General features: G+C 40.5%; 1 protein-coding gene across 7 annotated transcripts in view; it reads right to left on the reverse strand.

Moving 5' to 3' along the window:
• The window catches only part of CUNH3orf80 (chromosome unknown C3orf80 homolog), a 59511-nt gene extending 45429 nt beyond the window's left edge, over window positions 1-14082 (reverse strand). For 3 of the 7 annotated variants that reach the window (XM_039241962.1, XM_039241961.1, XM_039241964.1), the window contains exons 1-2: window positions 12056-14082; window positions 9254-9320 (exon numbers count right to left, since the gene is read on the reverse strand). In XM_039241962.1, coding sequence (XP_039097893.1) covers window positions 12798-13550 — 753 coding nt within the window. In that variant the 5' untranslated portion in view covers window positions 13551-14082 and the 3' untranslated portion in view covers window positions 9254-9320; window positions 12056-12797. Of the gene's footprint in view, window positions 1-9253; window positions 9321-10926 lie in introns of those variants that run through there. The other 4 variants (XM_039241966.1, XM_039241965.1, XM_039241963.1 and 1 more) reach the window with 4 other exon arrangements.
• Window positions 14083-15065: the final 983 nt, after the last annotated feature.

Here is a 15065-nt window from a genome sequence, read left to right on the forward strand (position 1 = left end):
ATCAAAGAACCAGGTCTCGGTTTCATTTATCTGTTCTGTTTTTTTTAGTTTTGTTAGCATTGATTTCTGCTCTAATCTTTATTATTTTCCTTCTTCTGCTGGTTTGGGTTTTATTTGCTATTCTTTCACCAATTTTTTTTTAAATTTTTTTATTTATTTCTAGGAGAGAGAGAGACAGCGTGAGCAGGGGAGGGTCAGAGAGAGAGGGAGACACAGACTCTGAAACAGGCTCCAGGCTCAGAGCTGGCAGTCAGCACAGAGCCCGACGCGGGGCTCGAACCCACGAACCGCGAGATCATGACCTAAGCGAAAGTCGGACGCTCAACCGACTAAGTCACCCAGGCGCCCCATCTTTCACCAATTTTTAAGGTGTTAGGTTAGACTGTGTATCTGAGACCTTTCTTCCTTTTTTAGGAAGGCCTGGATTGCTATATATTTCCCTCTTTTTAAAAAAAATTTTTTTAATGTTTTATTTATTTCTGAGAGAGAGAGAGACAGTGTGAGCAGGGGAAGGTCAGAGAGGGAGGGAGATACAGAATCTGAAGCAGATTCCAGGCTCTGAGCTACCTGTCAGCACATAGCCCAATGTGGGGCTCAAACCCACAAGTCATGAGATCATGACCTGAGCCGAAGTCGGATGCTTAACCAACTGAGCCATCCAGGTGCCCCTATACTTCCCTCTTATGGCTGTTTTTACTGCACCTGAGGTTTGGGGCTGAAGTTGTTATCATTTTCATTGGCTTCTATATACTTTTTAATTTCTTCTTAAACTTTTTGGTTATTAACCCATTCATTCTTTAGTAGGATGTTCTTTAATCTCCAATTATTTGTTGTCTTTCCAAATTTTTTCTTGTGGTTGATTTTGAGTTTCGTAGTGTTGTGGTCAAAAAATATGTACGGTATATCTCAATCTTTTTGTACTTGCTGATTTGTGTCCCAGTATGTGATCTATTCTGGAGAACATTCCATGTGCACTCTAGAAGAATGTGTATTCTGCTGCTTTAGGATGAAATGTTCTTAATATTTGTTAAGTCCTTCTGGTCATTTAAAGCCATTGTTTCCTTGTTGATTTTCTGCTTAGATGATCTGTCCGTGCTGTAAGTGGGGTGTTGAAGTCCCCTAATATTATGATATTATTGTCAATGAGTTTCTTTATGTTGGTGATTAATTGATTTGTATATTTAGGTGTGCCACACTGGGGGCACAAATGTTTACAATTGTTATATCTTCTTCGTGGACAGACTCCTTAATTATGATATAATGCCTTTCTTCATCTCTTGCTATAGTCTTTATTTTAAAATCAAGATTGTCTGATATAAGTATGGCTACTCTGGCTTTCTTTTGGTGACCGACCATTAGCATGAGAGATGATTCTCCATCCCCGGACTTTGAATCTGATGGTCTCTTTAGGTCTAAAATGGGTCTCAGTATATAGATGGATTTTGTTTTCTTATCCATTCTGTTACCCTGTATCTTTCGATTAGAGTGTTTTGTCCACTGACATTTAGATGAATACTGAAAGACATGAATTTATTACCACTGTGTTGCCTGTAGAGTTGGAGTTCCTGGTGATGTTCTCTGGTTGTTTCTAGTCTTTGTTGATTTTGGTCTTTATTTATTAGTTCTAGTGGGTTTTTTGGTAGAGTTTTTAGGGTCAGTGTGTGTGTTTCAATGCCATTTTTGTAATATAAAAAAGCAACAAAAATGTCTTTTAAAACACTTGAGGGAAATAACACTTATGGAGAAATGTTTGGAAGTTATATAGCCATCCATTCCTCTAGACTATAACCTGTTTTGGTATTGGACCAAGCCATTAGGATTTAAGAGTTACTGAACTACATTATTTAAGTTCCTTGAAAAATTGTACTGATATACAATATTATGCCTGTCTGAGGATCTCATGTTTAGAAGCCCTATGGAACATGCTTAGTGTAAAAATGGTTGAATATGTCATTCTTTACATTACAGTGTCTTTTTTAAAGTTATTTATTTATTTGGGGAAAGAACACATGGTAATGGGAGAGAGGCAGGGAGAGAGAGAAAGAGAGAGAATCCCAAGCAGGCTCTGTACTATCAGCGAGAGCACGATGCAGGTCTTGAACCCACGAACCCTGAGATCATGACCTGAGCTGAAATCAAGACTCAATTGCTTAACCAACTGAGCCACCCAGGTGCCCCCTCCAACTTTTTTTTTTTTTCCTAGTAAGCTCTATGCCCAATGTGAATTCACAACCCCAAGATCAAGAGTCGCATGTTCTGGGGCACCTGGGAGGCTCAGTTGGTTGAGCCTCTGACTCCTGATCTTGGCTCAGGTCATGATCTCACATTTTGTGGGATTAAGCTCTGCAATGAGCAGGCTTGAGATTCTTTCTCCCTCTCTCTCTCTCTCTCTCTGCCCCTCCTCCCCTCAAAATAAATACATAAACTTAAAAAAAAAAAAAGAGTCGCATGCTCTCCCAACTGAGCTGGCCATGTGTCCCTACAGTGTCTTCTTTATGAGAACTCACAGGAGAAATTTCTTCCAGATTTCAGTACCAGGAAGATTTGTGTTTCTCCCAAGCACCTGCTCTGGTTTTTACTTACAAACATTGAATCCTTTCATTGAACTTTGTATTTCCTGCTACAAAGCTTAGAACCAAGATATGACCTTATTTTTGCAGCTTCACTTTTTCCTTTTGCCTTGGTTCCTTTAATCACTTTATGAGGATCTTGTTTTGTGTGTCCTTTTTACAAACAACCTCAAATTTGTTTCAGTGTAAGTTACAGAATAATTGGATGGCTGAATGAATAGTGTATGGATGAGTGGATGGACAGATGGGAAAATTGATGTATTTGATTTTTTTTACTTTATGTTTGTTTACCTTTATGTTTCACCTTCTGGAGCCTGTAAAATAAAGATTGATTCAACTTCCATAAGTTTGCTTTTAAAATATTATATGACAGTTACATTCCCTTGGCTTTCTCTTCTTCAGGTTAAAAATTAGAAACACTTTTATATCAGACTCAGTTCTGTCATAACTGAGGTGGGTTTCAATGTCCATCGGGCCATGCATTTGCCCTCACTGACTTGCTCTCCTCTACTTGTCCTTATATTCCTCCAGAAACATGAACTCTCATCTGTTCCTACAGCCCTCATGTCCACTCTCTAGGACCCACAGCGAGACCGCTGCTTCAACTTTGTCCTCACCCACTGCTTCTTTATATACAAAGTCTCAAGATCCAGTATCCCAGTCCCCTACTCCACTGGCTTACCCTTCTAGCACTTCTTACCTTTCTCCCGCTACACTTGCGCCTTGACATCAAGATATCCACACTCTCAACCCTTCCCATTTTATTTAGTCTGCAACTCCTACCCTTACTTGGCTGTCCAAATTCCATTTCTCTTTTCCTACATAGTCTTTCACCCACAGCCCATCACTATCCAGTACAACCAAAATTGTTGTTGTCATCAGACCAGCTGACAATTTTTTTAAGTATAATTTTTGTTTTTCATCAAAGTGTTTCTACTCTTAATCCACAAATAATCGATGCCCATGATGAACTGGGAAGTTTTTTGAATTTCCACAACTTTATCTGAGCTTCATACCAAGAACCCAGTGTCAACCAACGTATGTACACTGGCACTTGAAATACATTTTTATGTCGCAGGCACCATGAATGTTAAGTGGTTCCTATATATCCTTTAATATTACAACCATCTGAGGTGCGTACTCTCCCCACTTTACAGAAAAAACAGCCTTAGGAAGTCATATAACTTGCTTATGGTCACATCACTAGTAAATCTAGAGTCTGGAGATTCACCTGGGCAGTCCAACTATAGTCCATCACTATGTTATTCTGTAGGAGGTCCCAACAATCATATTCTACCACAAGAATATAAATACAATCTTAATTTAGGAAACTATTTTGTCCTTGTTTCCATATTAGCTAGCATTAGCATTGAGGATTTAGTTATAATGTTAGACTCTATGTTTCTCATTTTTATGCTGAGCATACAATACAAACACCACTGTTTCTTTTCTTTTAAGATATTGGACACAATATACCAGCTATTTTAAAGAAATGTTTTTTAATTTTTAAAATTAATGAAGTCAGACCAGGAAGGAGGCATACTTGGTGTTGAAAGAACTGGCTGAACGAAATACAAAAAAACAAAAACAAAAACAATATCTGCGTCGTTTTTCTTGACCATTTCAGGTTTTATCCATAAAACGTTTATGTGTTTCCACAAACAACTTTATAAGTTATTAAAGATTTTTGGCCTAGATTCTATTATATTTTTAATAATAGTTCCTTTATTTATTTTTAATTTTGACTTTTAAATTTTGAGAGAGAGAGCGAGCATGGGAGCAGGAGGAGGGGCTGAGGGAGAAGGAGAGAGAGAATCTCAAGCAGTCTCTGTGCTAACAGTACATAATTAGTTCAATGCAGGGCTTGAACTCACAGAACCATAGGATCATGACCTGAGCCCAAATCAAGAATCAGATGCTCAACCACGTGAGCCACCCAGGCACCCCTAAAAGTAGTTCCTTTGAACAGCAAATAACCAATAATAGCTACCATATTGTGCTTGTGAAAAAATAAAAAGTGATACTAATGTGGTGCTTTGCAGCAATAACCACAGCTCTAATAATTAGATATTCTGAGAGGTAAAATTAATTGCATGTTGAAAGTTTAGTGGTTAAGAGTACTAACTCCAGAGTCAAAGAGGCTGATCTGCCTCCTTAGTCTTATCACTCCTATGACTTTGGGCACACTACCCAGCCTCTCTGGCTTCACTTTTCTTATCTATAAAATAGGTTAGTAGTCCTTAGCTCCTCCTGTTAAGAATTTTAAATGAGATAATATATCTAAGATGCCTAAAACAGTGCCTGCCCCATGTAAGCATTCAACGAATTATAGTTACCATTGTTATCATTATCATGATAGTGAGGGACAAGTGCCATCCCCCACAGCAGCTGCCAAGCTTATGTCAAAATAGCGCACATGTTTGTATTTCACTCTTTGGGAAAATGGCTACAATGTAAATTGCTACCAAATTTTAAATCCGAGGTAGAGGTGACATTTAACTTATTATAATTAATTGCCAGAACTCACAGGCAATGCTATAAGTTTCAGAAGTTCACTTATGAAACTCTTAATTATAAACAGATTAAAATGAAATTAGGTGTCCACAAAAATCTTAGGAGGACCCCCCAAACAGAATCCAGAAACTGTACAAATTCTAACACTCCCCAGGAGGTGGCTGCAAACATCTGAGGAGAAAGCAGAATGTGTGAAAGGCTTGGCTGGTATCAGAGAGCTCCTTCAAACACCGAAATAAACAGGAACAAATCAATGGTGATATGTTTCACAGAAAGCTTAGGAGTATCCCAAGCACAAATCAGACCCAGCAGAAACTACAAATCCTCACAGGAATGCTGAAGTCACCTAAAATAAAACCAGAACCAAAGGAAGAACTGGCAGCTGGCAGCTCCTATAAATACCAAAAGACCCAGTGAAACAAATAAATGATGATTATATTCACAGAAAGCTTAGGAACAATTGAAAGCAGAATCCAGAACGAGTAGACATTCAAGCAGGCATCAGGAGGCCACTGGAAACACCTTAAAGTGAAACCAGAACTCTTGGGAGACCTGGCAGGTATCAGATAATTCCTACAAAGACCAACAGAACCAGAGGAATAATCAAATGGTTGTGACATCTACAAAAATCTTAGAACAGTCCAAAGAACAAACCGGAACCATTAGAAAACCTCAGAAATCTTGGGGGGCTGCTGGGGATAACTGAGGAAAATGCAGAGTCCGTAGCAGATCTGAAGGCCTCAAAGAGCTTATAAAAACACCAAAGCAAGCAATACAACCAGAGAGCAAAAACAAGAACTCCTTCTCTCTCAGATGGAAACGTGGAGAAGGTGAAATCCTCACTCACAGCTATCAAGAGTTTGTTTGGAATGCCTAGGAATAGTGGACCCAGTAGAAGACGGACCAAGGGCCTTATGAAAATCACACAACAAATGGTGGACCCCAGAATATAAGACAATCAACAAGAAGCAGCTCAGGACAGCTCCTAGTTGTCCTGGGGAGAATGTGAATTAGCTGAACCAACAATCAAGAAACTTCTTAAAACTTCTGTGGAAAAGATTGAACCTAGTGAAGACCCAATGGGCACCAATAGATAAAACTGCTAAAGAACAGAACTCAGGAGAAGACTTGACAGGTGTCAAGAACCTCAGGACAACTTCAAAGCAGAGATGGGAGTCGGCAGAAAATCCTCCAGGCATGAAAGAAAACCTTAGGAAAACTGTTAAGGTGTAGCCAGTAGAAGAATCAGCAGGCATTATGATAATTACAGCAACTCCAAATTTTAAAAGCTTACTGACATCCTTACTTAGGAAGGATTCAGATACATCAGAGAAATTACAAGAAAAATCTAAAATAGCCATAATAAAAGATGTGAAAAAATACTCAAGAAAACCAAGTAGTAGAGGGGTGCCTGGGTGGCTCAGTCGGTTGAGCATCCAACTTTGGCTCAGGTCATGGTCTTGCAATTTGCGAGTTCAAGCCCCACATGGGGCTCTGTGCTGACAGCTTAGAGCCTGGAGCCTGCTTCAGATTTTGTGTCTCCCTCTCTCTCTGCCTTTCCCCTGCTTGTACTCTGTCTCTTTCCGTCTCAAATAAATAAACTAAAAAAAAATTAAAACTTAGTAGTAGGAAAAATATTAGACTATACACAGGGCATACATATTTTTCAATCAAAAGAAAATATAGATGGCCGTACAACATTTAAAAAAAAAACACCAAAAGAAAATCTGGAGCCCATAGTTATTAGTACTATATCGAAACCATAAAGAGAAAAAGAGAAATGCACTTGAAGACTTCAAACAAAAGACATAATATTTGGAAGATGACTATAGTGGATTTGAAGAAATGTTTGCTTCAGTGCACAAAAGTAAGGATGGACCGGGAAATGTCAGCCAAGAACATTGTGAATATAAATCCAAAACTAATGCCTCTGAAACTGAAGATGTGTGGCCTAAGAACATGCAAGATGTAGTTAGTCAAAGAACAACATCTACCCTAAAAAACATAAAAGAGTTTCAAGGAAAAATCTAAACCCTTGTCTAGTCCAACAGGTAATGTGCACAGATGAATGTAAAGAAATATGAGCTTAATTTTCAAGCAAAGCTGAGTCAGCATTGTCCCTATATCCCAGACACAGATAAAGAACTGAAGAGTCTCAGTTGCTTATAACAACAGAAATATTTTGAAAAAGAAAAATGAAAAGAATACTGTGAGGAATTTCCAAGAGAAAAACTCAGAAGATGGAGCTATGGAAAAAAGACACAGACTGTCTTTAACATCAGAGGAAGAAGTAAACTGGGGTAAATCTATAGGAATCTGATTGGTTGGCTAGTTCAACAGGGGTCAGGCACATGGAGAAATGTGACAAACCAATGATCAGTTTGCAAGAAAAAAGCTAAACCTACAAATGAAGAGAAGATACTTTTAGGACCCAGGAAAATAATAATAATTAATTTTGATCTGGTAAAATCTTTGGTCAATACATAAGAGAAAATTCCCACAAACCAAAATAAAACAGGTGGTTAATGTGGAAACTTCTAATCCTTTCTCTGATGAAACAAAGGTAGCCAACAAAGAGGCAGGAGATAAAACTATTCACAGTTCCCTAGATAAAATCTTAAACACTACACTATGGATTCTTCAAGATCATCTAGAAGTAGGAATAAAAGAAAGTTAGAGGGACTGTCTAATCTACTCAGTCAAATAGTGATATTATGAGTCCATGCAGAAATCTGTAAGAATGTCAAAGATACAGCAATCAATGGTAAATCAAACTGTCCTTGAGGTCTAGAGGCTCAAACAAGGTCCACCCTGTAAGAATAGAAGGATGTGATCTTTTATCTAGTATAACAAATAGAATGTCTGTGAGCAAGAACGAGAAAAAAACAGTTAACTATTCCTCAGATAAAATGACAGACACGGAGGAAACCACAAAGATGCCTGTGAGAAAAATCTAGAAGCATAAAGATATAGCCGTCAATGAACAATTAATTTACTTGAGGTTTGGAAGCCAAGATAAGGTCCCTGTCACTACTAAGATTCAAGGGTCTAATTCTCTGTCCTTATAAATATAGCAGAGGGCATATTTTTAGGGGAAAGACAGGGAGAAAAGTGCTGACAATCCCTCTAGAAAATTCCAAGTGAGGAAGCAAAATATAAAAAGGTAAATTGAGAATTATTGTTTGAAATTTAGAAAAATGAAAATTCTTGCTTAGAGAGATGCAAAGATATGATCACTTGCTCAGTGACAAGATAAAAATCTCTATGGATAGGAACAAGAAATATCTTTACAGTCCTTTCATGCATAAAAAGGAAAGCTACCTGGCTCAAAACTGGAAAACCAAAGAAATCAGATGCAAATAGAAAACAAAGAAAACACTTTGGATAAATAACATTTACCAAAAGAAGAAACTTTGTGCAAAAGGCTAAGCCATAACCAGTGATATTAAATCACAGAAAAGAATAACTTGAGTCCTACAAGATGTTTCAGTGAAAACATCTACTGAAAATTCAAAGCAAGATAATAATAACATACAATGAAAGAAAATAAGTAGGAGAAATCAAGACAATGAAGGTGCTTAGCTAAGAAGCTGAAGAGGAAAAAAATGATAATCTTTAGTTTGATAGCAAACATAAATGTCCACCATAGTATAATTTTTGTCATAAAATTTAAACTCAGGGCAGCCTGGCTGGCTTAGTCAGTAGAACAAGCGACTCTTGATCTCAGGTTTGTGAGTTCCAAGCTCACATCAAGTGTAGGGACTACTTAAATATGATTTTTTTTAAAGCAAATTCTGTTAAGTAAAAGAAAATAAATAAAATTAGGTTCTATATGTATTTAAATGTAATCAAAGTATTGGTTTTATTTGAAATTTGATTCTTTTATAGGCAAAATTTTAAAAAAGGAATTAAGACATCCTTTCCTTCATAAAGATGGGAAGTCTTAATTCCTTTTTAAAAATTTTCCTCCCTCTTTATGGAGGAAACGTTGTCTTAATTCCTTACAATTAGCTGGTTGTTGATTCATTCTTTGTTAATAAAATACCTTCCCTTAGCCTTTCATCTTTTACCAATGGACGAAAGGAGAATGAAAAAGTAAATTGTAAACTAGTGAGATCAGATATAAACTTGCCAAATGTTCTATCACTGATTGGTTGTCAGCAACTTACAGTTTTGGAGAGATGGTTAATGCTGGGCTGCTCAGACTAAAATGATTCATTCATTGTTTCTTTCAATCTGGAAATGCAAATTAATTATGTTCATGAAATTTTTACAGAAATCAGTGCAGAACATTGTATAAATCTGAACACCATATTCATGTTTATGACATAATAAGTTCCAGCTGTGAACTGTTTCCTTTATTAATTCCACTTGAGAGAAACTGTATACATAAAGTACATTAAGGTACTTAGCATATTGCCTTTTAAACTGTTGAGGCCATTTCCTTAATATTCCCTTCAGTATTTACAATTGAATCTTGTTTTCCTTATATAGTACACCTCATGCCCTTTGGCATAATTGCCAAAGCCAATTTCCATCCTTGATTTAATGGCCTCTTAAAACTGTCATTCTATCTCAAGAAGACATTATCCCCTTGGTTATAAACACCAACAACAAAATTGCTTTCATGCAACAGGTTATTTTATGTGTGTGTGTGTATACATGTATAATTATATAATACATAGAATTTAAAAATATAAAAAAGTCATGCATTTAAGCAACTGGTGATTTTATACATACATGAATACATACATATATATACATACTTACATATAAACACACATGTATGTATATATATGTATATATATCTGTGCTCTGACCTATATATAAAAGATTATTGAAAATAAGTAAAATCAACAAATCATGAATTATTTTCTGGTGAGAGCATAATTTTTCTACATTAATGTTTCCTACATTTCTATTCTCTACTAGTCCTTTGTAATAAATAATTTCCAGGTAAACTCTATAAAACTGAACATCTAAATACCACCCTTAGTACCTTCAAAATATTTCTATCCAGGTATTTTAGCATTGTGAATCCATAGGTTTTGTAATGATGTGGTATGTTATACATGTGTTTGCATTACCATGAGACACGTTCATTCATCACTAATAAAAATAGTTTTTAGGAATTTTTTTCCCCACAAAATTGTGCTTGGTAAATCAATGAAGTGCAAGAAAAAAACAGAGTCAAACTCATTTTTATTAAATGAGGGATGTGCATAAAAGCTTGTGTGATGACTAGGAAAAAAAACAAATGTAAAGTCTGTTGTAATTTTAAAATTCAGTATAATCTCCTTGCATGATTAGTGTTACATTACAGACATTCTGAATATTAAGGAGAGAAATGTTCCATAGTTGATACAAAGGAAATATACTTGATTCATATTTTAAGTGTATTTTAACAAGATTGTGTTGCAATGTTCAAGATGTTAGTATTAGCAACAACATATAGGATGGATACATACATATATATTTGGATATTTATATAGATATATGTAGAAATTTATGTTGATGTTTCAGATATGGTGAATTTGAAGAAGTGTCTAAAACAGTATACCCTCAAAGGATAAATCATTTGAAAGATTATGGCAACTTTTCAGTTTGTTTGAATGGTGGTGGTATTGACAGCCACATGTAAAACTAAAATTTATAGTGTTTGAGTAACATTAACATATGCAATTATTCAATATGATGTGATTTCATGAATTCTCGTACCACTGTCAATTCATGTAGTCTCAACTCATTGTTTTGCCAATTCACAGCTTAAGACTGCTTTTAAATAACAAAGATACATATTTCATATTTTAATACATACCATATAGCCACACATCTGATACAATTTACACAGAGAAATCTTTAATGTTTTTCTATGCTTTAATACACTTCAAATGATTTCAATGACAGAGTCATTAGCTTTTAGAACTTTAGAGTAAACCGTTCTGTTCTCTTACAATTCAGACATTTTAAGATTTCTTAGAACTGTCAGACTTTTTCTATTAGCCTTTAAAAGTTGAAATCATTTTCTGACATTAATTTCTCAATTAAATCATTTCTCAAATGAATCAAATCATCAGTTTCTTCTAATACAATTTCCAGACTGTCAAACTTTTTCAATCATAAAAACAATGTTTCTAGATACATATGTGAGGTTCCTGTGTAAAATCTTTAACACTCATTCTTCCCCAGAGAAACCTTTTGTTTCCTACTTTTCCTTTAATGACAATCATAAAGTGTAATAATTATATGGTATACAATGTGTATATTGTACATAGACAATATACGTATGTACATTATACATAATGCATTTTAATATTATTTTAAATTACCATTTGCTTAAAGGACATTTCATAGGATGGTAGAACTGATACAATGGCATTTATTTTTTTCTTACAATAGGTTGACTAAATCCTTCTGTAGTACATTACTTGCACAATTATGGCTTTGAAGAGAAGTCACAAGTCACAAGTTCTTACGTTTTGTATCATGTTGTGGAATGTATTTTAAAATAGAGGGAAAAGTGCATGACTTCATGCTTCATGGTACAGCATACGTGTATCAATCATTTCTACATATAACTATGTGGTGAATGATACAATAAGACCTAGGCTACACAATCTATAGTTATTACAAAAAGTTATATATTATGCCACAGTACTAAAAATAAAATATATTCTTCTCAAATAGTGAAAATAAGATATCCGTCATGTGTTTTATGTCACATATGTTTTCTCATTTGACCATGCCTCCTTTCTCCCCCATTGTAAATGAAATAATGTCTAACATTTTATTAAACAATAATCACATTCCCAAGCCACTAAGGCCTATAAAAGAGGAAAGGATGATTATCTTATCATTAATTGCACAAATACACTCCTGATACGTTCAAAACATGGTAAAAATATAAAAATAAAAGACAAATAAATATAAATATCTTTTCAGTAATTGAAAAACCAAAAGCCCAACTGTACCTTATTATAAATACGGTCTTCAATATATCTAATTGCTGTATCTTCAATAGGTACACCCACTAACTGGATATCCTGGTTATCCCTCACCAAATTGTGAGCCACCAGTTGTGACTATACTTGGCCAGGAAGATATCGAGTTGTTTTTTTTTGGGGGGGGGGGAGGAAGGGGGAGTGTTCTCCGCAAAGGAGGGATTCAATCATACCTAGGTGCTGATCTCCCCGACTGCGCGCGGCAGTCTCCAGTGGCGGCTCACCCCCGCGGCTCCTCGCCCTCGGCCTATCTTCTGAGACCCGAGACCTGTCCGGGCGCGAGGGAGAGGTATGGAACTGTGTCCCTTTCCCTTCATCCCTAAAGGTTGCTACCTTTCTTCCGACGCACGAAAGGGCTCACGTGTTCTCTTTGATTGAAAGCAGGCACTTACGAGTGAACACAGTCTGAGCAGAGGCTGAGGGTGGGGACGACCTTAGAAGTTGCGCTCCTGGCTTGTCCGCTTCTGTCGCCCCGCCGCGCGCTCCTAACGTTTCCTTGAACCGAATGAAACGTAGGGAAACTTAAGATCCCGGGGTAAAACGGGAGTGGAAGTGACTCCGGCACAGTCGCCGAGCGACGGACGATTCGGCGCAGGTATCAGGCGGGGTCTGAGGCCGTTGGCGGTGGCAGCTGCCACCTCGGCCGTTGCGTCCCATCCACAACCCCCCTAGCCCCGTTCTGTCCGCGCGGTCCTCGAGCGGCCGTAGACTCTCAAATGAGCGGGAAGCGGCCCTCGCCGCCGTCCGACTCCCCGGCGCCGCCGCCTCGTGGGCGGCCGAGCACCGACACGGGCAGCACGACCTCCCCGGGGCTGAGCTGCTGCAGCCGCATGGACTCCTCGTAGGTGGGGAGGTACTTGACCTCCTCGTAGCTGGGCAGCTGCAGGAAAACCGGCGAGACTACGCGAAGCTCGTGCTCGGAGGCGCAGGAGGGGGCCGAGCGCCCTCCGCCTCCCCGGCCCCGGCCCCCGCCTCCACTGTCCAGCAGGGAGTCCTGCGAGCCGGCGGCCGCCTCGTCGCGCATCAGCGCGGGCGAGTCGTCGTCGTCGTCGTCGTCGGGCGGCCCCGCGGCCCCCGGAGGCCCCGCGCCCCCCGGCGGCCCGGGTCGTGCCTGCCCGGGCCGCGCCTGACCGCGCGGGTACCTGCGTGGGCTGGGGCAGATGATGCGCTGCAGGAAGTAGCCGATGGCGAAAAGCACTAGCAGGATAAGCAGCCCGGAGAGCTTGCGGACGAACCAGCCCACGTTGTCGAGGAAGGCGTGCAGCGGCAGCTTGCAGCAGCGCACCGCTGTGGCGTTGGCCGCGTCGCAGCAGCGCTCCCGCTCGCCACACGCCAGGTCCGCGCAGCCCCCGCCGCCCCGCGAGGGCGCCACCAGCGCCAGCGTCAGCAGGAGCAGCAGCGGCAGCAGCGGCGGCGGTGCCGGCGCCACCGACAGGCCCTCGGCCGTGACCCCGGGCCCCCACATGGCCCGCGCAGACCGTTGCTAAAGTCCGGGGCGGGGGTTGGGGGATCCGTCTGTCCGCGTGTCCGTCGGCCCCTCCCCGGGCGCTCCGCCGGGTCCCGCGCACCGCCTCCCGCGCCTCGGCTACCTGCGGTCGGAGTAGTCCTCACATGGCCACGCTTGGGCGGAAGGAGGAGCCCACGGCGCGCAGAGGCTGCGGGAGGCGGCCGTTCCTCGCAGCCGGAGCGGCTTCCTGAGCTTCTGACCTTAACCGCGCGCGCCCAGCCTCCCGGGTAGAGCTCTGGGCGTTCGGAGCCTCCCAAGATGGCAGAGGCAGCCTGTGCGTGGCTGCCGTGGGCATCTTCGCCCTGGCCGTCCGCGCTTTTGCAAGCCCCCTTGGTACCCTCCGGGGCTGGAAGGGTTAACCCTCCACGCTCAGCTCTAGAGCCCCCTGATCTTGATTAATTCAGCCGTCGCGCTCTTCCTCGCTAGTAGGGCGGGGGCTCTTGCTCGCGTAGGTGTCTCAGTTTTAAGTGATTGGATTTCCCCAGGAATGTTATTTAAATTGACTTGCGACTGGGATTCGCTTACCATCTTTCTTCTGATCTTTCTGATTAAAAATGGATGATGTCCATTAATGGCTAGCGCAGCCCCGCGGCCGTCCCAGAGCACGGGGGGGGGGGGGGGGGGGGGGGGGGGGCCGACGGACAGTTCTGGGCAGATCCTTGGGGCTCTGAAGATGGCACTCCACAAGACCTCCAGAACAGGTAGAGAATTCACCGGAGAGGCTTAGGTCAAAGAACCACAGAAGTATCCCCTGGGAGGCAGAGGAGCCCTCTGCCAAGGTGACTGTAGTTGGCCAAAGAGAGAATAGGGGGCACATATTTCCCCAGCGGCTCATCTGATAAGCCCCCACTGAACCCGAGGCACAAAGCATGGCTATGGGTTTGAGGGTAGAAGGAGGCCTCTTCTCTAGAGTGAAACACATCTGTGAAATGTCACAGGGGAGTTGTAAGTGGTTGGCAACGTTCCTGAGCATTGATCTGCGTATAAGGGTCTTTCTCAAGGTTGTTCTTGTTTGCAAAGTTTGTCTTCAAAGGGAGTCTGTGTTCTCACTTAGAACAGGGAACGGAGGACCTGTCCTTGAAGTCACTACTCCGTGGGGATGGCCCTTAGTGCACGGGAGAGAGGACAGTTACTGCAGTTCCTGACCCATAAGCAACTTATCTGCTGGGTGGTGGCCTCAAGGAGCGTCTCAGAGTGACTCCATGGAGAAGCCAGGAGCTTGCGCTTTTATTAAGGCAGATTGAGACATACAATTATCTTTTAGGGTTAGGATTTATTCATTTCTTCACCCCTTAAACACTAGGACCCTATAGAAAAACCAAACAGGAAATTCCACAGTCAGTGAGAGAAAAAAATAAAAACAAAGGAAAATATAGAGACCAGGAAGATTCAGATGTAGGCCAGATAAAAGCAGATTTCTCTCAGAGGAAGTCACACTGTATCTCCCCAAAAACCTTATGAACCAAGATTAGG

This window comes from Hyaena hyaena, unplaced genomic scaffold (genome assembly GCF_003009895.1).
Source record: "Hyaena hyaena isolate Hyena2069 unplaced genomic scaffold, ASM300989v1 scaffold_203, whole genome shotgun sequence".
Lineage (NCBI taxonomy): Eukaryota > Metazoa > Chordata > Mammalia > Carnivora > Hyaenidae > Hyaena > Hyaena hyaena.